Genomic DNA, 27,476 nt, shown 5'->3' with positions numbered 1-27,476 from the left:
TGCATGAAGGTTTATTTTTCCGCACCGCGATTATTCCACGTGGGTACTTTTCCGTGACCTTGAAAGTAATCGGCGCCGAGCGTCACGACGCTCTGCAAAAAAACGTGTGCAGTTTAAAATTTGCTGCGCACACAAGTTCGATTGCCTTTTGAACGTTACGCCGCGGGTGTATATCTCTACATACGTATACATATGTATTACGTAAGAAAACGGAAGTGACGTCGTTTCCATTGAGGCGTCATGACCTTGATGCCGATCGTGACCTAATCGTTATTGTCTACAGGTTTGGACATAATTGCATCGGTTTATTATAATCGCAATTACACAGGCAGGTGTTACGTAGGCATGTAGAAGAATTTAATTACGGACCGACGACATTATCTCGACGCGATATTATACGTATATAGTCGATGTCGATTTGCGTGTCTGCGTTTCTTGATCGTACACCGCAAGTTGCATCTGCGTAGATCTATGAACCAATGTCCGATAGAGAGATTGTATCATTCTCACGGTTTCAGTGATAATCGCAGATACGTACGTGTAATAGAATTGGAATATTTGCAATGTTTGTTTACCGGCGCTTCAACAACGCCGTTATTTTTATAATTGCACCATTGACTTTCAAATCCGCAGCAAATGTATCGACAGGATCGTCTCAGCAGACTTGAATACCCATAAATCCAAGAAATGTCAGCGAAATTTGTACGACATAAGTTTATCCAAACACTATGGCAACGGCAAGATGTATTAAGCGAGGTATCAACGATGTAACTGGACGTCTGGCAATTATCGGATCGTAATTAAGTTCACCGCGTTGTGGAAAACTGACTCGAATCCGAAGTGTGGTTACATGTGTGATATAAGGCAAGATGGCGTCGCAATTGGCGATCAGCTGATTGTTGTCGGTAAGTTATCACGAAAGCTGCTATACTATTGTTTTTTTATGCCAGGTCGATGTGGAGAAAAACATGCGATACAAAATGATTAGTAAAACTAAATGCGACACGATTGAAATAAAATATGTAATAATTCGTTAACTATCGACTTCTGCCAGTTTCTGTCACAAACGGTTTGGCTAAATTGACTGTAAACTTTCAAGGCTTGAAGGATTTGCAAAGGAATTGATTTATTTCGAGGCAAAATCAATTCCAGTTTACTGAGATTTCAATTCAAGATTATTCTAGAACCTATAATTCAGCGTGTTAATGGAAATCTGAGAATTTCCGACGGAATAAATTTCTCATTTTCTGGCTAAACATAGAGTAAAAACAACGTTTAACAAGCTGGTTAATGGCGTTAATGGCGCCTTTAGAAGACAGGATGTAAGCATCGTGCGCAGCGGTATATTTTTTGTTTTATTCACGTCCCCCATGTAATTCTGTGCAAAAGGCGATAACATCTTTTATCGCCTCTTGCAGCATCTTTTCAAGTTCTGTTGTTTTAAGCTGGTTGATATTTTCTTTTTTCTCTCCGATGAGCACAATTACTCATTCATTACGTTCGATCAAAAAAATTCTCCTTATCGTTTTCAATCGAATTAATTGCACCTATCTCGAATAACGTGCAGCCATTCGGATTTGCTTTTTATCGACGTATTACACGAACGTGTCTGTAAATGTTTGATAAAAAATGGAAAATCCATAAATCCACCAGCAAAAAACATTGCCAATAAAATCACGTCTCTATAGTAGCGATAAATATATTGATTTAAATTAAATATACTTGATTTTTTTTTATCCAGAGAAATTCTCGTTTAATCGTTTTAAGAGTTGTATATATACACAGTGATTCGTTTCTTACTTTCGTCTATTTACGCGATACAAAATTGTGTCACTCACCTTTATTCGATTCTTCTGGAAGACATTCTTCATCGGAGATCTAGGAACGAGATTTTTACGCGACACAATGACGCCGGATATCGAGGTGGGAGGAAATACGTCACGGGCACAATATGTCTGCGAAATTAAAGGGATACGAAATTATTTGGCAAAGGCGCCACATCACAGCGACAGCTAAGCGTTACAAATGAGCCAATATTCGAAATAAAAGAACAAAAATATTTTTTCCTCCCATTAACAAACACATGTGAAATAGCTATATTATTAACTGCACTAATGAGTGGTAAACGTTTGATGAAAAAAAAAAAAAAACCAATTATATTAGTATCATTAAATTTATAATTTTCGCTCAATTCACTGCTGTTTGATGACAAACAAACGATTGTTTAATTGCCAGATAAACCCAGCTATACCAACGTTATATACAACGAATCTTAAACTAAGCAATTATCTACCGTAATTAAGATCAGTGTTAAAATTATTCGCCACCTTCCATTACGGTCGATTTAAAAAATTTTCTTCAATTTACTGCAACAACGAATCTTAATTAAACACCTTAGCTGGCGTGTATTAATAGTTACATTCGTTTGTTGAAGGCGTGAATTAGACGGAATTAAAAACGCAGTATTCTCGACTAACGCTGAATTACAATAATTTTTATTTCCCCTCCCCACAAACAGTATACATTATTCATCCTATCCTATGAATGAATGGACTTCCACTATATTGACCGTACAGTAGGCATGATAAAAGGCGTGCAAACACGCAATTGTTTGACGGTTAAATTAACGGAGATGCGCAGCAGTACGGAAAGTCGATGTGACGCGTTTAAGATGCGGGCTGAAAATTTTTCCTCCCTCGAAAAGCAAGGTGACAAAAAAAAAATAAAAAAAAAAAATTGCGAGAAATCTTCTCGACGTCACTCGCGGAGGCGAGTAAAATATCGCAAGTACAGCGGAGGGTGGTAAAACGCGTGCAAACACGCCTTTTACAATTGCACGCGTGCACAAGACGAGTGCAAATAGTTACGATAATATGCAAAAGCTTGCGCGAATCGTTTGGACAAACCGTGCCCGTGGGTACGATATAACAGAAAGGATTATGCCTCTGTGGATAGCTCGCGGGATTTTTCCGTTTCAGCTGGAATCGGCAAAAGATGCGTTGCGAGGAAGACTATATTGTCGAGGAAACTATTAGCATCATCGATGCTATCTGTATAAACGTTCCCATCGTAAACTGGCATTATATACACACTGACTCATCCATTCTCCTCCGAGATCTCGCAGGTAGGTATAACAATAACGATACAGGTATGGTTAATTCTTATCAAACCACGGACACGTGCCGAGGGAAAAAAAAAATATGACGATAATTCTCGTACTGTCAAAAAAAAGCTCGACGTTTTCAACGGAGAAAAATTTGCCCATCGTCCTGGATGTTAAGGACGAGGATTTGGCGAACGGATTTTTCGCCAAATAAATCGTAATACCGAGAAGCGTGGTTGAATCGAAAATTTTCCTTTCCGATGAGCATATAATACGTGTATATACACCGAGTAAAAAAATGATTGGATTTAACATATAAATTGATCCAAATAATCCATGCGTTTGTATAGTACTGAGAGCACATTTATTCAACGCGACAATTTATGTAGTTTTAAATTGAAGAATTCCGTATTTCGGACCGATAAAATATAATTATAATAATAATAATAATAATATTTACAAGGTATAATGATGGGATATTCTTCCGATAATAAAAGGATATGTCACATAGTACATATCAAACTGAAATCACGACTAACCCCCTTTATAAAGTTCTCTACGATGTACAAATGTTATTCGTCAATATTGGATTACAGTATCTGTTATCAACACGAAATACTATACAGTCACCGAACAAGTGTAGTAGCCTCACTTCGACATAGTTTGGAGAACACTTACCACGTCACAGATGGTTGGCAGGATCGTGTGAATCTGTATTTACGGATACAGAAGGATTCAGGTATATGAACATCTTTGAAGTTACTTTTCAAGTGGGAAAGCTTGCCGTCTAGTGGACGAAATTCGTACGATGTACTTGAAACGAATCATCATTTCGGTTGAAAAGAACGAACGTGCGGATCAAAGAATCAGAAGACTGTCGAATCAACCGATATTTTAATTCGGTGAAATAATATTCATTTCGTACAACCAATGATTCGTATATTGTGAGCGCATCCAGAGATATTGAAATGAATTAAAAGTGTGTATTTGCAATTTTAAACTACACGTGATTGTTTAAAAGTAAGAAAAATTATGTTTCACTGTATTAGTTAATTACTTGAATCGAATGTGGCACGTATAGCAATTCAAGAACTCTTCCTTGATTCCAATTAAACATATGCTCATTTGGTGGATGGATTTTCTTATTTTTTTGGTTTTTTGAAGTAGCAACGTTTATTTTCTGGTTAGCAAAAAAAAACTTCTCAACTGAACTGTACTCTTGTTTCAACATATTAAACATTTTTTGATTATAGTTATCATTGATTATGTCGAACAAACATCACATTGAGCTAAATATACTGTCTGGCAATAACATTAATACTTCAGTAAGCGTGGGATTATTTTTTCCAATCTCTCTGTACATTTGAAACGACGTGTTCAGCGGTTAAAATACTATTCTTTCACTAATTAAATGAGATTAGTTGATTCAAGCAAAGATGTCGTTCCGAAAGTTCTAGTTTAATCCCACAAAATAAATATGTACTTGTCTGAAATACATTGAGCTCGAAAGCATTTAGTAAGCATTCGAATCAATGCGTAAATATTTTTGTTTCAACTGAGAAGTGGTTGGTTTGAGTAGAGAAATTGTTAAAATCAAACAAACCAGAAGTCAAATAAATGAGCTCTTTCGTTCGATAACTGTATTTGCTCAGTGTACGTGGGAATGTTCTAAGGCATTAAAAAAATTGTTTACATCCATGGGAAGGGGTCTGTTTTATCAGCAAAAAATTGTCTGCAAAATTGTGATAAAAAAAAACATACGTACACACACGCATTCAAATATAACGACATTGTTAGCCATAAATTTTCGATCGGACAATATTCTACAAACTGGCGACTGATTGAAGCTCGTCACGCGAAATTTGACACGAATCAATACAAGAAAAAAGTGAGCGGGAAAGAAAAAAATAAAAATAGGGGAAATAAACAGCAGCTTCAGAGCTTTTTCGATTCTTATAATTGTTATCGTAATTTTTGGCTGACGCAGATATTCGGCAGAAATCAGTCTGCAGAGTAATAATTGATGTTTGTACGATGCGCATGAACAACGTGTGCTTATGTATTATAACAAAGAAGAAAAAGAAGTTATATAACGAATTGTTGCTACTTTCTACACATTGTGTCTTCTCGTTGAAACTTGCGTCCTTGCACTGAAAGTGACGTACGTCAAATGACTGGAAAAATATACGACCGTTACCATTCGCGTCAACCATGTTCAATGATTTATACAAAAGCTTACACGTCTAGCTGCGAAGGTACGAGACGTGATCGTAATATTTGAGAATAAAGGTAAAAGGAAGAAAGAAGTATTATTATCAGATGAATAAAAATCATGTACGAGACTACGTTATAAACAATTCAGAGATGATCGATTGCTCCTATTATTAGCAGCCACCATATTCGCAAGATAATTTGCAGCTTCGCAGATACGCGGTTGCACGTGTTAAACAGCGATGTGAATTTTGAATAAGTAAGTTGGAAAAAAAAAAAACAAAATTGCACAACCATCCTAAATTTGTATATTTTCTTAACGTTATTTACTCATGTAGCTTATAAATTGCCGTTGCATCGTGTTTTACGGTGTTTTTTTTATCGCTGCGCGATCCAACATTGCCCAATGTATTAACAAATGTTTATATCGATGCCTACGTACCGAAGTATTTCGTCAATTGTTCACACCCAGTGTTTCGTATGGATTTTTATTCGAATTTATCATTGATCGAAGACGAACTCAATCGTGACATGAACAATCGTGAAGACGCATGCATGGACCCTTGAATAAATTTATGGGAATGGCTCGAATTTCGCCAGCTGGCCTTACCTTCGACCAGTTCGACCTATTATTACCTAACACAAAAAGTCAGGCCCATCCTCGCCTTCTCATGCCAGCTACTTCAAGGCTGGAACTGATCGTTTCCAGGTGAATACACAAAATTTCCTACAAATTCACGATCGATCTTCAATACGATTCGCATATGAAATAGCCGACCCGCAATGGAAATTCCGAAATTGACATACGCTCATAAGCGAAGAGCGTAAATTTGATATCGCATATAATTACGGTGATATCCGTTTACGTAATTTCCGTCTGGATTTTTGGATCAACAAAACTTGGCAAAGGTTTTTTGAAATTTACAAAATTACTACCTGCCAACGTCGATGAAGCTGAAATATGATAATCAGCGTGTGAGGAGACACGAATTCAGATTACACGTAAATAGATTATTTACCGGTATATTTTATCACGCGGTAACAATAATTAAAATATGCGCAAAGAGGTGTAACAATACCTAGAAATTTATCAGCTAGATAATATAAACAAACTCATCCATCTATCCCTACGTTCTGGTTGTAATTTTCAAACGTCTAGAAAACCTCTCATAAGCCCTGCGAGCGGTATGATTTATTTCTCATTTATGATACCTATAATCTGATTCTTATATTACGCAATAGAATTTATATAATAGTCAAATGATTCTCGCGTTATACGATAATGGAACGAGCGAAATTTTATTATTTCCTTCGGTAATTGTAAGAGAAATCGAAATGAGCGTGAAATTCAAATTCCCCATCAATGGGATTTTCCGTTGACAAAAGAATCAGAGAATTAGACGGTTGCCCCTGTGCAAATTTGCGTAGCCAGTACTCGGCAAGCAAGTAAACCTAGCTTTTTTATCGACGGAAACCGTTTAACACACAACCCTAGAAATACAAAATCCCACCAGTAACCACGGCTTTAACAACCTTCGATCAATGGATACGCGAATTCGATTCGATCCAGCACCGTGATCGATCGAAAGGTCGCGGAGGCTCGTCGGATCCTTGCAGATATAACGTAAACAATAATAATAATAATAGCAATAACCTACGCAGGTATTTTAGGCGCCAGGTAAAGCGTTTATACTTAGGTATACATATCTATACGTGTATTATTTATGCACATGCAAAACGTTCTCCTGTATCTACGTATGCGTGCATGCATATGTATGTACGTACGTTTACGTTATTTATATACACATGCATAAGATAGGAAAGAGGTGAAGTTGGAATTTTATTACCGCGATGATATTGACCCACAAAAGCCAGCATTGAATGCAAACTATTTGTACCTATATAATACTCATCGACCATCGGCGGATAATTCGATTTTATCACGATCTTGGTGTTCTTGTTCCTCGTTTCTTATTCGATTTCAGTCATTATTCATGTGTACACCATTTTATTTCTATCCTCATACGTTATTGATACTTTTTTGTTTTTTTTTTTTGTTTGTCAAGTTAGACCACCTGCGAAAATTTTTGTTCACTTGTAACGTCGCGTCGTTGATTCAAATCTCAAACTATGTACAGATTCGCATGGCTATACAATTCCACGAAAATTCATTATTCTTATTCTGGATATATTTTGATAAATGGGTTGAATAGTAAAACGAAAATTTGCGAAATTTCGCAACTTTTTTTTTCTTCTTATTGAAATTCTATCAATGTTATTTCGAACATTTGCACACAAATATTTTCCAGTATAATTTACAGGTGGCTCGATTATCAACCCTAAACACGTTTACCGGTTCCGTGCAAGTCAAGTTGCATGTTAGCAAGTGTAATTGATTTAAAATACGAAACACGGCGTTCGAAACAAGATTCAAGTTGGTAATTTGTTTGAAGAAAAAAAAAAAAAAAACTGCTGTTTCTGAAAATACGCATGATTTCAAATAGTGTTGCAGTAAAGTCGATTCAAAAATGTTGAAAAACCAACAGGATTTGCAAATGGTCCGAATATGATTATTACCTAATTACAAATTACCTGTAGGTTTTCCCTGGTCATCTCATTCTTGTGTTTCGACATATGTGCGTGCAGACACGTTTTTATCTCCGTCGGTTTCGGTTAAATTTCATCTTATTTACTTTGATCAGTTAAGCACAGGCGTTTAACTGAACATTGTACATTATACTTGATAACTTCACTTCGCGAACTGTAATAGCAACTCGACATGATATTCTTCTGAGAAAACGAAAAAGAACATAACCACACAGTATTATTCTTACGATTAACTCCGCGAGTCTTGATATTCATCTAGCAGCGTATCCGGATTCGGTTTATCTCTAATAACATAAAATTATCTTATTTGCACAAAATAATGAAAACTAAAAAGAAGAGAAACAAAGAAACGATCGTGTATGAATTTACCTGTATTTATTGAAAGGAATACGTGCATGAAGCACGATAAATCACGCTAATGTCTGAAAAACTTGAACATCGTATAAAAACATAAAACAACCGTACAATTTACGAGACCGCATTTATTTAGCATTAAATTAAGTCACTGGTCGGAGCACAACGTCTGGATGATGAATGTTGGATTTCTTCCCACGCAAAACCAACTTGACTTCGTGTTTTAAATAATTTATCCGTTGCTTTACTGCTAATCCAGTCATAATTTGAATAAACGCTTTCAGTTTCTTCAGTTGTTCCTGTAAAATTTTCTAAGATTATAAAAATAAAAAACGCACAATACTATTGCAAGAATATCTAGCTTTTTAAGTTCAGCTTCACCGGTTGTTCGGCATGGCCAATAAAAAAGTCATTGGGATTTGCTATTCTGACGCGCAGATTCACGATTATTGGTACTTCAAGACCTAGAGCATTTACAGCACGTGAAACCAGCAGGATATCACCTAGGATCAAGGAACCTGTTTGGTCGCCAGAGGGAGAAACGAGAATACCATTGGTTATTAGCAAACAAGAATTAGCGTTCATTAACAAAAATTACAATAATCGATGTATTACAATAATTGACTAAATGTTGAAGTTTCTCAGGATTGCGGATAGCTGTTGTGCCTTTTTCTCAATCTCCTGAAAACCGGAGTTCCACGGACCGTAATTCAGGTCCATTATCTGTTTAGCGTGGTCTAAAAATCTGCGGGTCTTCTTCAGCGCGTTCCTGTTAAATAAGTTGCCAAATTGTTATTCAAATTCACATACAGAAAGAGGCGTGTAAACGAAATTTTTCTATTCACTTATACTGCTTCGTTCTCGTGTTCGTTTCTTCCTGCAAATACGGAAGACAGATATCCGTGATCTTGTTCAACTCGTTCGCAAGCTCTATGCTGTCGGTGCCAAACCTTTCGCCAATACCGGTAATTACGTGTTCCAAGTAAGAAATAGAATCCAGCCATCTACCTGTAAGGTGATGAATTCGCATCCACGATGAGCAAAGTTCAAATGATTTTAAATCTCAAAGCTATCCTCCGTAACGTGATGAGAAATAATAATGGAAAAACTATAAAACGAAACAATTCCCGCACCTGATATAGCATAAACCTTTCCGATGAGGTCTAAAGTGTTTATAATGTCCTGATGATGCTTGTAAAGTATGCTGCGCCTGATGTTCAAGCACTGTTTGAGCTTGTTTAACGCCTCGTCGTCGTTTTCCATCTCAATACAAACATGAGCCGCATCAAATAGGTTTTGGGCCTCGCGCAGTTCAGAGTTATGGTTCAGAGCAGGGGTTGCCCCGCAATCAAAACAGCTGAGAGAACCGGAAATTTTGAATACAGCTCCGCTGCATTCTAGACATTTCAACGAACTGAATCTTTCCTGTGGATAAAGATTGAGAGAGTCGTATTGCAGGGGCGAAGCCTTGTGGATATTTTTTAGAAACTGTATTCAGGGGTTACTATTACCAAGAAATACTGCAGTTCAGGATTTGTGCATGCCTCGCATGTGCACGTGAAGCAATACTGGTTTCTCAAAATTTCCTGTCTTTCGTCTCTTGGTGTCCTTCGAAAATGAGGGCCTGATAATATACATAGAATCAAATACCACTGAAATTGATGTTTAGATAGGATATCAGTGAAAGATATCGGACAGAACCTTCGAGCCTTGGATGCCTAAAGCATATCTGTCGATGTTTTCATTGAGCATGAATGAATGCGTTACAAACTTTCATTTAAAAAGAGGATACATTAAACTACTCAGAACCACAGAATCGCGGTAAAATTTAACACACTATTCACGTACCGTAACAATTGAAGACTTCACCACCGGCAGGGATGTCTTTTGTTGCTTTAACAATGAGATACTGGTCATCGAAACTGAAAAACAATCGTAATGTAATGTAGTAACAATAGCGAATACAGAATGGTTTGACGTAACAAAAAGTAAATGATTACCTATTAATTATATTCGGATCACACGAGTGATTCATCATGCTCACAGCAGGATAAATTCCAGTTGCTATTCTTTCTTGATGCACGGTGGCCACTTTGTCATTCTCCTGTGCGTCTAGGGTCAGTTTTGTTATAGCATGTCCGTTACATATCAATTGCAGTGTGTGTCGAAGAAGAAAAGAGCTAACGTATAACTGTTTGCCGCTCTCGGTTATGACGTCACAGTTGAAGTCGATACTGCTGTCAATAAACTTATCGGCGAATGATTTCTTGAGATCCACAGTGGTGAAGAAATCAGTGTACATGGAGAGGTACATAGTGAGCATCACTGCTGTCTGGAAATTGATGAATAATAAACTTGTGCATGCCGTGATTAAGGTGAATACGTAATGCCAAGATGACGCTTGCATTGACGTAGTGGCTGAAGAAAGAATAGGAATTCTTATCGTCGATCTTTGGTTGAAAGATTATTAAAAACGAATTTCTTTTGGTCACTTACAATGCCATAAACAAGCAGATCGTCAGGGGATACTTTGTCGATGTTTGTGACTAGCTTTTGAACCTCATTGAATCTTTCCTTATCCTCTGTCGTTGACCCGACAAGTAAAACTTTCAGAGAAAGGTGTGCGATACCTATTTGTTGTCCCATTCGCATTTGAGCTCCTGGGCATTCCCATTTGTGATAACCAGACCACGCATTGTCGAGACACTCGCTACTGCAATAGAGCGTACCCACGCACGTTTTGCAGCTGGAATTGATAGTCACAGGTTGATTTGTCGAATCTGATAAATATGGGTTGTCCTTCACAGCAAAAAAAAAAAAGTACTTACGGAATAGGAACTGCGCCATAAGGGTGGCAACAATGTCTGCAGAACGAACTGGAATCATTTTGATCCAATACTACAAAAGCAAATGGTTTCTCGACAAATAAGACTTGGCCTTTTTGTATGTCTCTATTCGCTATGACATGTCTTCCTTTTTGTGGTGTGTATTTGCAGTCTAAAGCAGCTGACGCAAATGGAAAATTTGCATTTCTTTCAAATGCTACATCGGGTCTTTGGCATAATTGTGTCCTTGAGCTATCATTTTCTGCAATATTTTCCAGATTTGATGCGAGGGATTTTAGCAATGAAACTTCCTTGAATATATCGTCTGCAATAAATATGAAACAGAGTTGATTAGACTAGCTTGCTGATACTGCAAGTAAAATTCATATTGAAAAACTCCGAGTTCAAATTACATGTATAGCGTACATATCAATATGCGATTATCAATGGCTGACGAACGTTTCCTTCATAATAGTGATGCAATCGTTTTTCAATACGAATTTCACAGCTTATTCGACGCCATCTTTAATCAATGACGCTTTACCTTTTTTCTCTGCAGAAATCTCGTTGCAAGCATTAACAATTTCCTCAACTTTTTCGATAGCTACCTCGGCCATTACTCTATTTTTCAATTTAATGTAACATTGCGCATTGCGGATATACAATTTGTATAGCAACTTTTTAGGGTAGCCGATGTTTATCGCTAAATCGATATCTTTTAGGCAATCCTTTTTCAAATGAGAAATACATACAACAAATTTACCAAGTTACTCATCAATGTACATGTAAATGAGTAGAAAAATATGAATGTACACAACAAATGAGGTTGAAGTTAGTAATGTTAGCGTAACGAAACGTCACGGAGAAAGAAAATCGCTATTTTGCAATTTTCTAATAACTTCAAAGTGTTAAGTTTTGAAACTATGAATTACTTTTGCCTTATTATAATTTACTGCATTTCAGAGATCCCTAAAATTACGAAATAATGGGTTTTCGGAAACACGAATCATTATAATAACGTTGCCAACTTCAACCTGAGCAAATTAAAGGCGGTACGATTCAAAAAACAAACTTCAATAAATATTCAAGTTCTTTTTTTTGTGCTCTCTAGTTCTTTCACAGGTCCAATTATAAATTGATTACAAAAATTACAAGTGACAATTACTTGCAGAAAATATTACTCAATTTCTGAATCGTACCATTTGATATTTCCATTACTGAATTCTTACTTTAAAATTATCCATATAATACAACGCTGCCGATCTATTAGCAATAGCTATCGACAATTCATCGGCAACAGCATATTGAGCACTTTTTGTATAAAGTGGAATGCTACTGGCGTAATTCTTCCTTTGAAATTCTTTGTTTCCCAGATCTTTAAGCTGTTTCGCTTTTGACGATGATTTCGATTCTCTAGATTGAAGCTGCTCCTGCAGCCATAGCAGCATCAATTTTCTGAAAAAGGAGTACAACTTGTTAATACAACTTATCAAAATACAAAACACGTTTCATGGGCAAAAGTATTATAAGATTGAAGTTAGTAACGTTACTACTGTGAAATATTTCTATGATAACAGTCGTTGTTTTACAACTTGGATTTATCTGAAATTCAGTAAATCGCAATGAAGCGACACTCTACACTCATAATTTTAAAAAAATTAACTCTCATGCTTAAAAACTGTTTTGATATTGAAAAACATGGATCGTTTTTTGAGGTTTCGTCACATTAACGTTACAAACTTCAACCTCGTAAAATTTTCAAATAACCAAAGTGTAAAAAAGTCAAACTTCACCTGACGTCCGGGTCTCCAATGAGATAAGACATCACCTCGCACTCAGACCGTCTATTTCGTTTAATTTCTTGAAATATACGGCCATTTCTCAGTTTGCAATTAACGGCGTCCAAAAAAGTTTGCCACTGCATGATTCTTCCGTTTTCCGTGAAATACGGAATGACAGAAAGAAATCTCCAGATAGGTAGGTACGATAAACGGAACGCAGAAAAGAAGCGATGCAGGTTATGTTCCCCGTTGATTGTTGAATACCGCAACACTTAAATTCGAGACACGCAGAAGTGAACAGCGACTTTGCCAGCACAAACCTGGGAATGGTAGTTACGAAAACAATGAGCGATTAAGTGGGTAAAGGATTAAAGATTGGGACTCTTTCACTCCCAGCAAATGTTTTTTACAAGACGTAAAACTCGCAGATACGAAATTATGATCCCGGCGACTGACCAGCGCGATCAACAACTCGTAAAACTCGGCTGACTCGGTCGATGGGGGGGGCGACGGATCTTCCGGCAATTTCTACGGAGCTCTCGATCCGTAGCGAAGCTCTGTTTCGTTTTACCGAGACGATTTAAAACGCTCCGAAGACACAAAGAAGAGTAAAGTATGTTTGTAAACGCGTCCAAAAGGTCAGCCAAGACTCTCGAATCTGCAGAGGTAAGTTTGAGGAACGAGCAATTGATATTCGTCCGATTTCAGGCATCGAATTTTACGCGATCATATCTAACCTCTACAACCTACCGACGTGTTTTATATTTAAGGCTGACGTTCGCGAGGATGAAGAACAGGCTGTCAAATTTCAAGAAATTATCGATCTTCTTGTCGCCGCTGGATACTTTAGAGCCAGGATAAAAGGGCTCACCAGCTTCGACAAGGTTTGCCAGTGTTTGTTTCACTCTGCCGGGTTGGACTGGGTTTGATCCTCAATCTTATCGTCTGACAGCAAGTCAACAGCAGCAGTGAAGTTTAAATTTGACAACTCGATCTCCCCCCACCCCCCTGCTCATCACGCCAATCGTGTAGTTTTAATCGATCCGACGCTCCACCAATCACCGCTGCTGTTTGATCGGAAATGGCCAATGGAAGATCCCAGACTTACCCTTCGATCTCAAATCCCAGCGCGTGCTTTTCGAAATGTCCTCAGTTTCGTTGAATTGATGTTGTTAAATTGAATCTAAAAATTTTCGAATCGATTGTACAAAACATTTTTAGTTTGTACCTATAGGTGAAAATGAATTTGTAGTTTTGAAATGTACAGATACATTTTTATCTTGATTCGTGCTTTACGTTATTCTTTACATTTATTTCAATGGAACTTGTTCAATTCTCTTCACTAGTACGTTTCATTTCGCTTTTGTTAATCTGTATATTAATTTTGATGTGGTTTATACAAGAATTTTACTTTGTTGCAATGTATCGACAAAAGTTTATTCCTCACTTGATGTTTCTTTTTGTTAGGTAGTCGGAGGAATGACTTGGTGCATCGAGTCATGCAACTTTGATGTTGACGTCGATCTGTTGTTTCAAGAAAATCTCACTATTGGTCAGAAAATGTATGATCATTACCATGTGATAATTAAAATCAACCGTCTGTAATAATGGAAAGTGAATATTTTTTATGTATGTTTTTCCAATATCATTATAGAGCTCTGACTGAAAAAATAGTCGCGATGTTGCCAAAAATGAATTGTCCGCATCGCATAGAACCTCACCAAATTCAGGGATTAGATTGCATTCACATCTTTCCGATAATACAGGTGTGTCTGTGCTCCGTCCAGTCGTACCAATTATCTTTGAAAAATCTATCAGTTTCTAAATTTCAATGATTTGTTTAGTGGCTGGTCAAACGATCGATGGAAATGCGAGAGGTGATGGGAGACTTTGTCAGGTCTTATGCTGTCAGTCAATTTGACAAAAATTACACGTTTGCCGAAGACAGCGAAATGGTTGCAAAAAAGGAAAGCATGGCATCTAATTTAAAAACTGTCAAGGTCCGTCTACCAATGAGTTTCAAACCTGAGATATTGAATATAGTAACAAGCTACTCAGATTCATTTCCAACTACTTATGTAATTCACAAACCGTCTTACAATTTCAGCAAGTGTACAAGCCTCAGCGTTATTTTAGAAGAAAGGATCCTCCTCCGGAAGATGAGATGGGAAGAGTGCAAAGCACACTTCTGGAGTATGGATCATCGTCCGTAGTATCCTTGTCACCTTCTGAAGTCATTGAAGATACACAGGCGGACGATGCCACCTCAAGTGCGAAGAAAGTGCAGGAAGAAGAGGTGAAAAATTTGTGTGTGTGGATCGTAAAGAATATGTAAACTCGTGCATGGTCTGTCATTTCACATTTCTATATTCTATTTGTACGATTTTTGATTTTGAAAAAACTCCTATACATGTTTTCTACAAAGGAATTTGCTGATATTATTTAATTGTCGGCACGATATGTACTAATTTCGCACTGAATACAATCGCTGTTTGCATTTTTGAGTGTTTGATGTTGTAGAAACGCATAGACGAGCTTATGAAGAACATGTCAGTCGCTGATGATAACGAGGTAAGTTTATGCATCGCGCACACTGCAACTATCGTGTGGATGATTTTTCGTGTTTATTTCGCTGTCTTTCATCAGGGCTTAAATTCAAATTGATTAATCCCTATAATTTTGCATGAAACAGGGTCGGCTGAGTGCCAGTGCAGTTGGAACGATTGTCGGAATGCAGGCCCAGGAAATAGTTCAAGCTGCAGAACACTACGCAGCGTTGAGTGCCGACATAGAGGTATTAAGAAACAAACCTTTTGCGAACATGTTACGTCCTGAAGTTTTGTCTAAAACCAGGTGAATACAATACAGGGAAGCAGTGTGGAGGGTTCATTTGGAGCGTTAGCTGCTCTTGAAAAACAAAAAGCAACTCTTGAAGAGAGAAAATTGAAAATGGAAAAAGATAAGGAGAATTTATCAAGCAAAGTGTCAGAAGCCACAGAAAAACTCAGAGCTATCGAAATTAAAAAAGAAGAAGTGGAGAAAGATTTCCGCAGGATGGAAGAGTTGGAGACTGAAGAGAATAAGAGGTAGATTATATTTTAAAAAAAGTACGAGCTTGAATGACGGCGATTTTACTTTTCTCCGACACACTAGTTTTCCAACATTATTTTCACCTGGCCTTTTTCAGCGTGCTGCTAAGACTGCAGAAGCTTCTCCTCATTCATGATAGTCTGAAGGAACAAGAACACAAGTTCCGTGAACAGTGCAAATCTGACTTGGCTCAGCTCCAAAGTTTGGTACCGGATATCGAGGGTACTGAGCCTGGGGAAGCACAGTGCGATATTTCCGATTACGAGGTTCAAAAGGAGAGGGTAAATAAGCTAAGGCTTCAAGTTGCCAAAAAGAACAGAGCCATAGCATCGCTGACCAGACAGCTAGACGACGTTCCTGGTAGATCTGAGTTGACGCAATACCAGAGACGGTTCTTGGAGCTTTATAATCAAGGTAATATTGGATTCTTACCGTTGGCATCTAGTTTTCATGTCATCTGACACTTTGTTTTCAGTATCTGCAAAACATAAAGAAACAAAGCAGTATTACACTCTGTACAATACTCTGGACGACACGAAATTGTACCTAAGTAAAGAATTGGCTCTGCTGAATTCTATTCAGGACAATTACAACAAGTGAGTTATTATTATTTCTCTTGAGGCTTGTACTTATATTCATTTGGCTTCTGACCATGATAAGGATGTATTCGTTCTTCATTTTACATTATCACTTCTTGCAGAGCAATGGCATCAGCCAGTGGTAAGGAGCAGTTTTTGAAACAATTTGAAGCTATTGTTTCTGGAATAAAACAAAACAAAACGAAGGTACGCGTACGATATTCTGGTGTTTAGTTATGTTAATTACTTGCGACAATTTCTTACTTGAATCGAGAAAAGATTTGAGAAGTTCTATTCATGAAGTTAACGTAACGACGCATTCTTACGAAGAATCGTTATCTCGCACCTGGCCCCGGACCATCTGAAATTCAGTAAACCGTATTAAACCAGAGTAAAATCAAATTTCGCAAACTCAATTTGTTGAAAATTATTCTAAGGTCGCAAAATACTGTTCTTTTTTTTTTGTTTTGTTTTTTCATGTATTCTCATTACGAAATACGAAATCCGTGCTTCATTTTGCAGGTGGAAAAAAGGTGTGCGGAAGAACGGGCTCGCAGAGATTCTCTGAGTCAACAGTTGGTTACTTTGGTGGAACAGCAGCGAAAATACGTAGCGGCAGTACGGCAATTAACCATCGAGTGCCGCAAAAATGAAGCATTGTTGGCACAGCTTCGTGGGCCGTAGTTTGTATCAGTGGGTTGTTGCTATTCTGCGTATTATTTAACTATATCGTAATGTGATACATGATGTATATAATACACCGTCGTAATTTACACCACATAAGATTATTATTGTTATCGGTAGCGAGTGAGTGTTGAATACGATTGTATAGCCGAAGTAAAATTGGTCATATCAATATTGTTGCAGCAGCATTTTAATTGAGTATGGACTGTAAAAGATGTCACAAACATTTCTTCTTTGCAACCTAAGTTTTTGGATAATTTACGCCAATTTCTGTATAATATTCTCTACAACTGATTATTTAAAAATACATTTGCTCCTTTGCTTTGAGCACGGATTCAACAATCTTATCGTTTTTTCACTAAATTGCCAGCGTGGTCTGTTTGTTATCTGAAAAAAAAAGGGATACTTAATTTGAGTGAAAGATTATTTCAAGTACATAGAAACTATATGTTTCGGTTGAAAATAATTGAAGATAAGAAATTCAGAAAATACCGTCGCTCAATTTTGGTTAATTTTCTTCAAATTTTGCACGTATTCTTGGTCAACCGCCGAAATGGTAAACAGGAGCAGCAAAGAAAAGCTGAAACACCGATTACATGATTTTAGATACAATCAATTTATTTAATTGATTTCTTACGATTGACATAATATTTTGAAACACAGTTTCAATATCTTAAGAGTTAAAAATGAAATTACATAATATTCGTACTCCATTTTTTTTTTCTTCCTTTTTTGTAACGATAGAATAATTCATTTCATAATATTTTCTTACGATGTGACGTTTTTGAATGATGTATTTTTAAATCGGGAGTTACAGTCTTTTTCTAAGGGGTTTAAGGAGGGAGGAAATGCACATACGATCATGATTCACTCAATTTCTTTTTTTTTTTTTTCTATACAATTATTTGATTTGCACTCTTTTGTTCATCAGATGGCATCTGGTTTTATGGCATGAAATGAATTATATAAACTGAAATCATAACGTTCTGTTTGTATGAAACGTCATCGAAAGACAGATCACACGGTATTAAATCTTTGTCCCGCATAATTGTATAATTATAATTACCATAACTGAGCATATGTATAAAAATTGGCAGTATATATTCGTAAACAGTAAGAAAATATACAAAATCACTCGATCAGCTGATAAAAGATTATTTCACGCAGATATAGATTTTCTTTCGACCGTCGAAAAATCTATACACCCTATATTTTACAAATTTTGATCTTCCGCAGTTATCCATTAACAATACACGAAGTTATAATATAACAAACCTTTGCAATATTACCGGTGTCAGAATCATAGCTGACTTTTTAAAGGGTCCTCCGAACAACGCGGAATCGTAAACCAAGTGATAGGCTTGTATTGAATCATTAGAATCAAGGATATTTCTATACCTTTGATGCAACAAATATAATAAATCAGGCCATAAGATTTCGATAAACTGCAACATATAATTACGTGGCGTTGGGGCGCGTGAGCATAATTTCCTACATCAGTCTCATTGCAAGAGTTACGTAATTAGTGTTTATTATATAAACTCATACGCGTTATATTCTCATTCGAGCCAGACATTCGTACAAATCGGGAATTAACATACAGCATAAATATACAGCAAAGTTTTGATTAGTATGTTGTTGTTTTGTTTTTTTTTTTTTTTTTGTTTTCTTTTGTTTTTTTTCAATTCTTAATCTTACAGTACTAATGCCTTATTATTAGTTATGGACTTAAAATAATCAACGAGTATATAAACTTTACAATGCAACAGAGCCCAACATTAAAATTGCTGATGCCAATTCAGAATACTCTTTCATACGTATATTTATATCATCATCGTCATTATTATCGCCGTCGTCGCATCATCGAAACACTATTTACTTCTATACTTTTCTTAACCGTTAGAATGCCATCGTTTTATCGGCACTCGTTTCCTTCATAATTTTTTTTTTTTTTTTTTGAAATTTTTTTTTCATCAATACTGTCAACGTAAGAATTAGCCAATCACCAGATGATATATTTTCGATTTAGTTTAACCGAATTTCGTTGAATATTCTTTTATATAATTTTACGAGCGCATAGCTCTGTCTCTGTTCACACTTCAGGAATGATAGCGGCAAAAATCCAATTTGTCAAACAATTATCCATAACTCTTTCGTCTATTTTTGCGCATCGCGGTGTGAGACTTGCCAATTGTTTCGAAAATCAGTCAATTTCACGTTAAAAATCATGTACAGTAATATTTTCCTTTTTAATTTGGTGCTGTGCTCTGTTTTTAAGTCTTTGGTCTCAGCCATGTCATAAAAGGGTTATATAAGCGACGTGGCTTTCTGAGCAAGTCATTGTTTGGCACATCGTACTTATGCGTTTTTTTTTAATTTTCAGCTATATTGTTCTCTGTTTTTCTTCCCATTTTCAAAGGTTTTTCCAGAAGACTTGTACATAGATTTTATAATGATTAGAAGAAAACAATTTTTTATTTATCATGGATTGTTTTCTCCCATTTACACATCTCTAAATCTGTCAGTATTATGCAATTGTATTTTGCAGTAATTATTTCTATTCAAAGATGAATCACCGCACGAATATTAAAAATTAACGAAATAGAATCAGCGTTGTAAAACAGTACATTTACAAATTCGAATCGTATTTGTTTCGATTTAAATTGATGGAATTAATTTTCTGGGTCGATAACAGCTTGAGTATTAGACTTTAATTGTGCAATTTATGTTGGCACGAGATTTTGGTTAATTATTTCATATAATACATATCTATCACGAATTAAAGTGCATGTAAATCAACATACTGTTTGTTTTCATTTTCTTCATTTTCCGTTTTGCAATTTACTCGAATGGCGCGAGTTAGCAACTTGATTCTGCCATTGCCTTTGGTATAAAAAAATGTGCTCAGCCAAAGTCTGGAATTTCACATGCTTCGTGTCTATTTGCTGCCATGAATTTATCCCTATTTATATACATACAGCGTAAATTGTATTTCATAGTTGTTTCACGTGTAATAAAGAGTGTGAGTGAGAATAGTGTCACAATCAGATTGATACCGCGCAATAAACGATACGTCATAACATATTTTTCATAAATTTTTTATCATTTTTCCCCTGTGTCATTGCAGTCTGCCTCATGTATTCCACATTGTAAATTCTTATCAACCGACTAGTTGTATTCTAAAACTGGAATGTCCACATTAGTTTTTGTGATTAGTTGTTTTAATATAATTAAAACGCGTCACGCTGCTGTTCAAGTCATTTCAGGAACAGCCTGTACATTATTTTCTATGATAAATAGAAACGAAATGTGTCTAGAAAATATACGCAAGATTCGAGGTACGACTGAACAGAAGATGACAAAATCAATACTTTCTCAACAATGATTTTGAGGGGAAGAAGCGTGACGAAAAAATGGAAATTCTTTTCAACGTGACAAGATTTCTCTTAAATCGTGATTGAATTGAAAAAATGTACAGAATGTTGAATCACTTTGATAGCGCGCATCCTTCTGACTACTTTACTGGGCCTCACAGAGTATATATCTGTATGGATTTGAAACGCGTCGTTATTCGGTGTCTTCGAAACGAGTTTCAAACAGTGACAATACGCGATTACGAAGGTGTAATATAGATTGAAATATCGGGAATGGTTGATATGTCGATACTTTAAACTGCGATAGAGTAATCAGACGAAGGGTTGTTTTGTGCGCCGGGTCTGGACCACAACGAGCTTCGGATACCGAGCTTGAGTTTTTTCAATGAATCAATGTCGCATTCGGCTTCACTTAATTCTGGACGTTCACTACGTTCGTTTGGTGTTTGGCCACCGGTAAAGGTCGTCTCGGCGATCGACATCGGTGGTAACACGGTGCGAAGCGTGCTTTTGCTGGGGACGTGCCACCTTGAAATTGAGGAAATTTTGCGGTTAGCGAAAAGCTGCGGCGCGAAGTGTCAAGGCAATAGAAAAGATTGGGTCTGATGCTTGCTGTGCTTTTGACAAGAACGTACGATAAACTAGAGCGAGTGTTGAGGAGAGGGGAGAAACGTATTTGTAGTGTAATGTAATCGTGGGGGAATTTGAAGCGTCCCTCGAGTATAAGATGATCGTAGTGAATAATTGCGTATATATAATGTGAGATGAAAAAGTATTTATAAGTATAATTCTATGACTGACCTAAGTCGGTTGACAGCCGTGTTGACTGATTGAAATAGAGATTATGTATCAACGACTGGTAACAACTGCACGAGTTATTATACCGATATCTTATCGCAATTTATCCAAATTTATATCCGTGTTTTTTGGTAGAATTAATAATCATCTCACCTAGATCTTCCTCTTCGAGGAAGCGACTTCTGTTCGGACATTGGCGAAATATCCGACGAGGTGCTCGACGTTCCGTGGTAGATGAAGTCTGAAACAGCCCGAACTAACCAACCCCTATCAGTGTAACTCTTCCGCCTCTCAGCAGCACGGTATTTTATCTTATTTTCCCTAATTCTAATCATTGGCTGCGTATTGGCCTGAACTCGAAATGTTCGAAGCGTGTGACAACTCTCGATGTATATTATCAAAATTTTAACAACCAATTGTCGTTATGTAACAGGAGAATATTATCTGATACCCATATGCTGCCAGTATTTGTTGAAACGTCAACCGTTTTTCGATACGGAGTTTGGTCATCAGCTCGTTTCCACCGTCATAAAAGTTATAGAGTTTTTATTTGATGTTTGTTCCAAGGGGCTAGCCACCATGTAATAGTGGCGTACACCGATTACGATTACGTGGATTACACGTGATTGCAAATATTGTAAGGATTACCAAGAGATTCCTGAGATAGCAAAGATTACAACGATTATTAAAAGACTGTAAACTTTACACAAATATTATACGGATTGTAAAGAGGTTACAAGGATTACTAAGAGATTACAAGAATTACAAAGATTTCAGAGACAGCAAAGACTAAATAAATTACCAAAAGATTGCAAATATTTCAGGAATATTACCCGGATTTCAGTGAGATTAGAAAGATTACAAAGACTCCAGAGACAGCACAGATTACAGGAATTGCAAAGAGATAAAAAGGATTATAAAGAGATTCCAGAGATAGCAAAGATTACAATGATTATCAAAAGACTGTAAAGCTTACACAAATATTACACGGATTGTAATGAGGTTATAAAGATTACAAAGAGATTACAAGTACTACAAAGATTCCAGAGACAGCAAAGATTACAAAAATTAGCAAAGGATTGCAAATATTTCACGAATATTACCCCGATCGCGGAAAGATTACAAGGATTACAAAGACTCCAGATACAGCAAAGCTTACAAAGATCACCAAAAGACTGCGAAGATGACACGAAGATCACGTGGATTGCTAAAAGATTACACATGATTACGAGGGATTAGAGAGATTACATGACGTATGTACACCAAATTGCAACAGTGAAAAACCCCTTGATTTGTTCATTCCGATTGGGTATCTATTACAAAAAAATAATCAACCGGGAAATTTGTCGACTGTGTAATCAAGTTTTATCACTTTCAAAGAGAACGAAGCGAGTGTAACTTGAAGCGAATATTTTGTGCTTGGAACATTCGTGAACGTAATATACGAATTTTTTTGGACGAGGAGGTTTTTTTTACCACGCCAGTAATAATTTGTGGATTTCCTGGAGATGTCACCAAACTCCGTGGTCAAAAATCAAACTCCGACTACGTTTCAAAAAATTTATTTTCTTAACGTAAGGCGCTACTACACGAACAACCATTCCAAATTTGACAAAGACCTAGAGTTGTGGTGAGGGAGGGTCAGAATCTGCCGATGTCATAATAGTCAAACGTACTGTGCTTGAGCTTGCCGGCATCCAGCTGATTCGACGACTCGGTTCTGGAGCTGGTCAGCTGGTCTGGGTCAGACTCGCTTTCGTCGCTCTCCACGTCGCCCGGCGCTTGCTGCTTCCTCTGTTGGCGTCTCCTCGACGATACACTCTTCATACTCTGGTTGTTCGCAAATAATGAAAAATTCAATCAATGCCGGTCAATCGCAGTTTCATTGCTCCGTTGACTCTGTTCCAAATCGGAGATTTGGTACCAGAGCTACATCGATGTTAGCAGAGCAATAAATTTTATCTATCGGAATTTGTTCATATTCACAATACTATGGTGGACATTTGGATTACGTTAGATCAGTGGGATTTTTACCTTCAAGTACTGATACTGTGTAGCATGAAAGAAAACAAAGAAAATTTTTTATTATTATTGATTTGTGAATAGGGATTACCTCAAGTATTTGGTAGAGCGTTTTTAACGCCTCTTACTTCAGTGTCGAATGCTCTAGAGGCGGGGGAATCAGCCGGTCGATATCATTTCAGATTAATTAACTTCCCGTTTCTCTGTTTTCAAAGAAAAACGGAATTTATTGCATCACCCCGAAAATAAAAGGTTTAGCTTTCACCAGATTTCGGCGATTCAAGGTCTAGAGTATCATCTTCGATCATTTTTGTCCGACGATATCTCGAGAATGAGTTATCGGATTTTGATCATTTTGGTCTCAAAAACCGCGGTTTTTCCAAACTTAGAACTGAATAGATTTCCGATCTGATCGATTTAATTCTTCTAGATTTATTTTAATAAATTTCTAAAATTAAAAATAAAAATTGCGATATCTTGCGAATGGATTAAGAACGCATTTGAATGAAAATTGGTACCACAAGGTTTTTTAGGTCGCTGATCACGGATCTAAAGTCAGATTTTCAGGATTTGTATTCGGTGTACTCAGTATGATCAAAAAAAAAATATCTTAGGATTTCCATCATCAAAGGATTTCGGTGTAAATTGGTACTACGAGGTTTTTATGGTCACTGGTCATGAATCCAACGTCAGTTGAGGAAAAAACTGTACTTCATAGCTGCAGGTCAAATATGTTAGTCCAAAGCCCGGAATTCGCCTGATTTTTGTGTAACTATAGTTTGTTGCTTTCAAAGTTCAAACAGGATAATGACATTGTATTTAAGTTCGACACCAATATGAAAACGGGAAGTTCAAAGGCTGGCTCACGGTCAGCCTAAACCCGCTCGTTTTTTTCGCAACAATCTAAACACCTTTGTAAGCCAGTCTTTAAAATTTACGAAAAGCCTGTCACGTTTTTGTCAATGGATACGAATAAGACACTTTCACCATGAATGTGAGCAACGAGATAAATCTAGATGCCTGTACCGTTGCAGGCGGTGGACTGGCGCATCCCTCTGTCATTGCGTGTTCGTGGTACATGAAGCTGTGAAGTAGGGTGTTGTTGGGGTGAAGTCCGGCCGCTGATGCTTCGGCGGCACCGCCCAGGCCTCCCAGGCTTGCCCCGCCACCTTCCGACAGCTGGAACGTAGCGTACGGCGAGATGTCCTCCGCTGTCTCTGTAACCCATCAAAGGTATCGCCTACCTTTTAAATTGTGTTATGGAAATAATGATTCTCCACCGTGTCGTGAGTAGCAGTCTACTTCTTTATCGTGTTGGTATCCCTCGAGTATGAACACTTCGTTCGGTACGCAATTGTAATAAATGGTCACCTGGGATCTTGTCAGGTCCTCCTGCCGTGTTCGCCGCTTGCTGTAGGGCGACTTTGTGAATTGTTGCGTAGTAACGTTCGCGTTGCGCCTCCGCGTTCTGCTGATTCTCCTGAGTCTCCTTCATGGGCCTCTGGACTCCGTCCCCCAAGTATCCTGAAGGTGAAATACGACCATGATCAGCTGGGCTCCATGCGCCATTAGTCTGGGTCGAGAAGCCATACTACTGATTTCGTGACAAGGTCTGTTTGACGTCAGCGCGATAGACTTTAACGAATGATCCTACCAGAAATCTGCTACCCAAGGTTAAATCAGATGTGATGTGAAGCGAAACTACGTCCAACCTCCTCAGAACCATGTTTGCTGGGCACATGGAAGTCAAATCAATAGTGAACTCACTGTTTCTCCAGCAAAAAGCGATTGTTGCAGCGGCTGCAAGAAGAGCAACAGTAGCGACGATCAGCGGTAGCATGACTTTAAGGTCGGCATAAAAGGGGATCGGGATGATGCCTCGTTTCGAGAGCTCTGGCGGTGGTGGTTCTGGAACATAGTAAACCAAAAACATTTCCATCGCTGTTCGCCTTCCGGAATGCGGATGCAGAATGTCACCCGGTCACTTACCCCCGTCTTTAGTGAGAGTGACGAAAGTGAACTCGGCCTGACTGCTGCCAGCGACGTTATAGGCCTCGACCTTTAGCTGATAGACCGAACTAGGCGAGAGATTAGGTATGACGAATCTCCGATTCATCTTAACGCTGTTCGAGACCAACGTCCAATGAAACTCGCTGATCGGCCTGTACTGAATAACGAAGTAAGAAATCGGACAGCCGTTGTCGGGCCAGACGTGAAGACGGAGAGCCAGGGTGGTTGAATTGGGTGCCAGAAAAGCGTCTGCTCTTGGAATACCTGGTGCTTGACCCTGAGTACGAACCGAAAGCGTAGGCGAGGCCGGGCTGCTGCCCAGTTTGTTGTGAGATGTCAGATAAAGATGGTACGCGTTTCCACACAGTAGACCCTGTTGAGTGCGATTAAGAATGAAAAGAAAAATGGCGGAAGTTATGGCATCTGGTTACGTTTCTGAAGCAGGATGAAAAATTGGTCATTACTTTGAGCTCGTAGCTGGTGGCTCGACGGGAGAGTTGAAGCTCGTCGAGATTCCCGTGAGTTCTACGATAGTGAAGGGTGTATCCGGTCAATGGAGCTCCGCCTGTGTTTCCTGGTTTCCAGTGAAGCAGTATGCTGCTAGACGTTGAGCTCGTCACGTAGAGTACCGGCGTGCTGGGTGGAACTGAAATTCGTTAAAGACATGGAGGCACAGGCTTTATATGAAGCATCGTAAAGTGACCAGTCTATCGCTGCCCATGTCATGCGTAGCCCAATAAAATCGAATGGATTCTTATTTTTAATACACCATTATTTCACTTCACGAGTGTAGATTCTAAAGCATTCATAACACAGTCAAGCACTAGCAATCGCTTGGAATGAAAGTCACGAAGTCATTTTAGACTTCGTGGCAATTTCTCTGCGCTTCAGGACTGCCTCTATTTGCCGGCCAAGAGAGATTTCCTGTATTATTTTGATTTACATACCTTTTCTTTAATATTAACCATTCACTTATAACAAAACAAATCGAGGCGTTATAACTTTTCTAAGACTGTTTCATCCTGATACCAAACTTGACTCAAACACTGCTGCGAATCCAAAACATTATTATCATCGTTCAATCAAACCACTTTGACCCGGTAAAAGTTACAATTAATGTCCTAACAGCAGTACAAATAAGTAATTTCGAACAACCGACTTCTTTTAAACTAGCCACATAATGCGTGCAGACGTTACACAGTCAACGAACAAAAAAGTTGATCAGTTTTGCGGTAGGTATAGTACGTATACTCTTGTACCTTGGACGGTGAGTATGTACTGTAGACGATCGCTACCCTGGGCGTTTTCGACTTGACAAGTGTAGTTGCCACTTTCTTGAGTCTGTAAGCTTGACAGGACCAATTCGCCGGTCTGAAGTATCTGAATGTTGTGATTAGCACCGGGGTAAATCTGCTCGACACCCTTGAGCCACTCTCGTCTAGGGTCACCAACCGCGTTGCAGTCCAGAGTGGCCGATCCTCTCCAGGGCTTCACGACGTGGCCGCCAAATGACGTGATGCGGGCAGGCACTCGGTTCGAAGGCACTTGAGCAGCTACTCGTGAACTCTGACCCTCGCCCACTCTGGTGCTCGCCGTCACCCAAAACTGGTATTCGACGTGCTGCTCGAGGTCCGTTGCCTCGAAAAAAGTGTCCGCGGCAGAGAGCGGTTTCTTACCATGGTTGAGTTCCTCACGACCGTTCACCACCCTGCAGTTCAAAGTTACTTAATTCCGGTTTGAATTCAGTGGGCATTATGTTTTTTTCAACACTAGTTTTCAACACTACACAAGGAAAGAGGTTACCATACTAAAATTTCACATAACGCGGTATAGTCACTGATGGTTATGTCGTTGCGGTACGACGGTAAGTCGTATTACACTATATATAATATCATACTGCGACAGCAAATTCATTTGGTTCTGTACCATACGCAAATTTCCAGTATAAGTACCCTTTTCTCCGTGAAGGATTTCTCCACCATTTCATGGACGGAACAACACTTTTCCAAATGGATTTCGTCAATTATTATTTTCAACGG

General features: G+C 38.0%; 3 protein-coding genes and 1 long non-coding RNA gene across 14 annotated transcripts in view; 2 read left to right on the top strand and 2 right to left on the bottom strand.

Annotated features, from left to right (window-relative positions):
• The first annotated feature begins 682 nt into the window (after positions 1-682).
• On the top strand, positions 683-4,168 carry LOC124175095. The gene is made up of 3 exons (XR_006869094.1): positions 683-905; positions 2,979-3,124; positions 3,700-4,168. It is a non-coding gene; the product is annotated as an uncharacterized LOC124175095 (long non-coding RNA).
• A 4,128-nt stretch (positions 4,169-8,296) lies between these two features.
• On the bottom strand, positions 8,297-13,392 carry LOC124174823 (SET and MYND domain-containing protein 4-like). Of its 3 annotated transcripts, XM_046554351.1 has the most exons (13): positions 13,292-13,392; positions 12,894-13,201; positions 12,330-12,555; positions 11,645-11,828; positions 11,104-11,425; positions 10,772-11,021; positions 10,276-10,607; positions 10,124-10,197; positions 9,787-9,899; positions 9,409-9,700; positions 9,121-9,283; positions 8,891-9,044; positions 8,297-8,793 (listed from the first exon to the last, which is right to left on the bottom strand). In XM_046554351.1, exons 2-12 carry the CDS (start codon positions 13,022-13,024, stop codon positions 8,900-8,902), a joined length of 2,232 nt encoding a protein of 743 aa, XP_046410307.1. In that variant the 5' UTR covers positions 13,025-13,201; positions 13,292-13,392; the 3' UTR covers positions 8,297-8,793; positions 8,891-8,899. The 3 variants fall into 3 exon arrangements, with proteins under 3 accessions (XP_046410307.1, XP_046410305.1, XP_046410306.1); XM_046554349.1 differs by lacking the exon at positions 8,297-8,793 and having other exon boundaries at positions 8,829-9,044; XM_046554350.1 differs by lacking the exons at positions 8,297-8,793; positions 13,292-13,392 and having other exon boundaries at positions 8,829-9,044; positions 12,894-13,274.
• A 13-nt stretch (positions 13,393-13,405) lies between these two features.
• Positions 13,406-18,414, top strand: LOC124174824 (coiled-coil domain-containing protein 93). Of its 2 annotated transcripts, XM_046554352.1 has the most exons (13): positions 13,406-13,547; positions 13,652-13,765; positions 14,349-14,443; positions 14,536-14,647; positions 14,726-14,881; positions 14,989-15,177; positions 15,402-15,452; positions 15,574-15,675; positions 15,750-15,967; positions 16,069-16,385; positions 16,447-16,567; positions 16,672-16,756; positions 17,072-18,414. In XM_046554352.1, exons 1-13 carry the CDS (start codon positions 13,497-13,499, stop codon positions 17,231-17,233), a joined length of 1,773 nt encoding a protein of 590 aa, XP_046410308.1. In that variant the 5' UTR covers positions 13,406-13,496; the 3' UTR covers positions 17,234-18,414. The 2 variants fall into 2 exon arrangements, with proteins under 2 accessions (XP_046410308.1, XP_046410309.1); XM_046554353.1 differs by lacking the exon at positions 15,402-15,452.
• Positions 17,530-27,476, bottom strand: part of LOC124174822 (Down syndrome cell adhesion molecule-like protein Dscam2) — a 114,569-nt gene continuing 104,622 nt past the window's right edge. For 3 of the 8 annotated variants that reach the window (XM_046554348.1, XM_046554343.1, XM_046554342.1), the window contains 10 exons: positions 26,697-27,145; positions 25,902-26,083; positions 25,417-25,810; positions 25,195-25,335; positions 24,799-24,951; positions 24,454-24,644; positions 23,440-23,454; positions 23,082-23,235; positions 21,559-21,661; positions 18,869-21,135 (listed from right to left, as the gene is read on the bottom strand). In XM_046554348.1, the coding sequence (XP_046410304.1) occupies positions 20,901-21,135; positions 21,559-21,661; positions 23,082-23,235; positions 23,440-23,454; positions 24,454-24,644; positions 24,799-24,951; positions 25,195-25,335; positions 25,417-25,810; positions 25,902-26,083; positions 26,697-27,145 (2,017 nt within the window). In that variant the 3' untranslated portion in view covers positions 18,869-20,900. Of the gene's footprint in view, positions 17,621-18,868; positions 21,136-21,406; positions 21,434-21,558; positions 21,662-23,024; positions 23,236-23,439; positions 23,455-23,555; positions 23,631-24,453; positions 24,645-24,798; positions 24,952-25,194; positions 25,336-25,416; positions 25,811-25,901; positions 26,084-26,696; positions 27,146-27,476 lie in introns of those variants that run through there. The other 5 variants (XM_046554344.1, XM_046554345.1, XR_006869009.1 and 2 more) reach the window with 5 other exon arrangements.

The sequence above is a fragment of the Neodiprion fabricii genome, chromosome 2 (assembly GCF_021155785.1).
Source record: "Neodiprion fabricii isolate iyNeoFabr1 chromosome 2, iyNeoFabr1.1, whole genome shotgun sequence".
NCBI lineage: Eukaryota > Metazoa > Arthropoda > Insecta > Hymenoptera > Diprionidae > Neodiprion > Neodiprion fabricii.
Note: the sequence above shows the minus strand (reverse complement) of the source record. Positions and strands in the feature narration are given on the sequence as shown.

What these genes read in the sequence shown, in the direction of transcription:
- LOC124174823 (XM_046554351.1), bottom strand. Translation starts at nt 13,024, where the DNA reads ATGCAGTGGCAAACTTTTTTGGACGCCGTTAATTGCAAACTGAGAAAT. An exon ending in ATCTGCTTGTTTATGGCATT is followed by an intron (nt 10,608 to 10,771) that starts GTAAGTGACCAA and finishes ATCAATTTCCAG; the next exon opens with ACAGCAGTGATGCTCACTAT. An exon ending in CTGAACTGCAGTATTTCTTG is followed by an intron (nt 9,701 to 9,786) that starts GTAATAGTAACC and finishes CTTTATCCACAG; the next exon opens with GAAAGATTCAGTTCGTTGAA.
- LOC124174824 (XM_046554352.1), top strand. Translation starts at nt 13,497, where the DNA reads ATGTTTGTAAACGCGTCCAAAAGGTCAGCCAAGACTCTCGAATCTGCA. An exon ending in ACATCTTTCCGATAATACAG is followed by an intron (nt 14,648 to 14,725) that starts GTGTGTCTGTGC and finishes TGATTTGTTTAG; the next exon opens with TGGCTGGTCAAACGATCGAT. An exon ending in TAAAACAAAACAAAACGAAG is followed by an intron (nt 16,757 to 17,071) that starts GTACGCGTACGA and finishes TTCATTTTGCAG; the next exon opens with GTGGAAAAAAGGTGTGCGGA.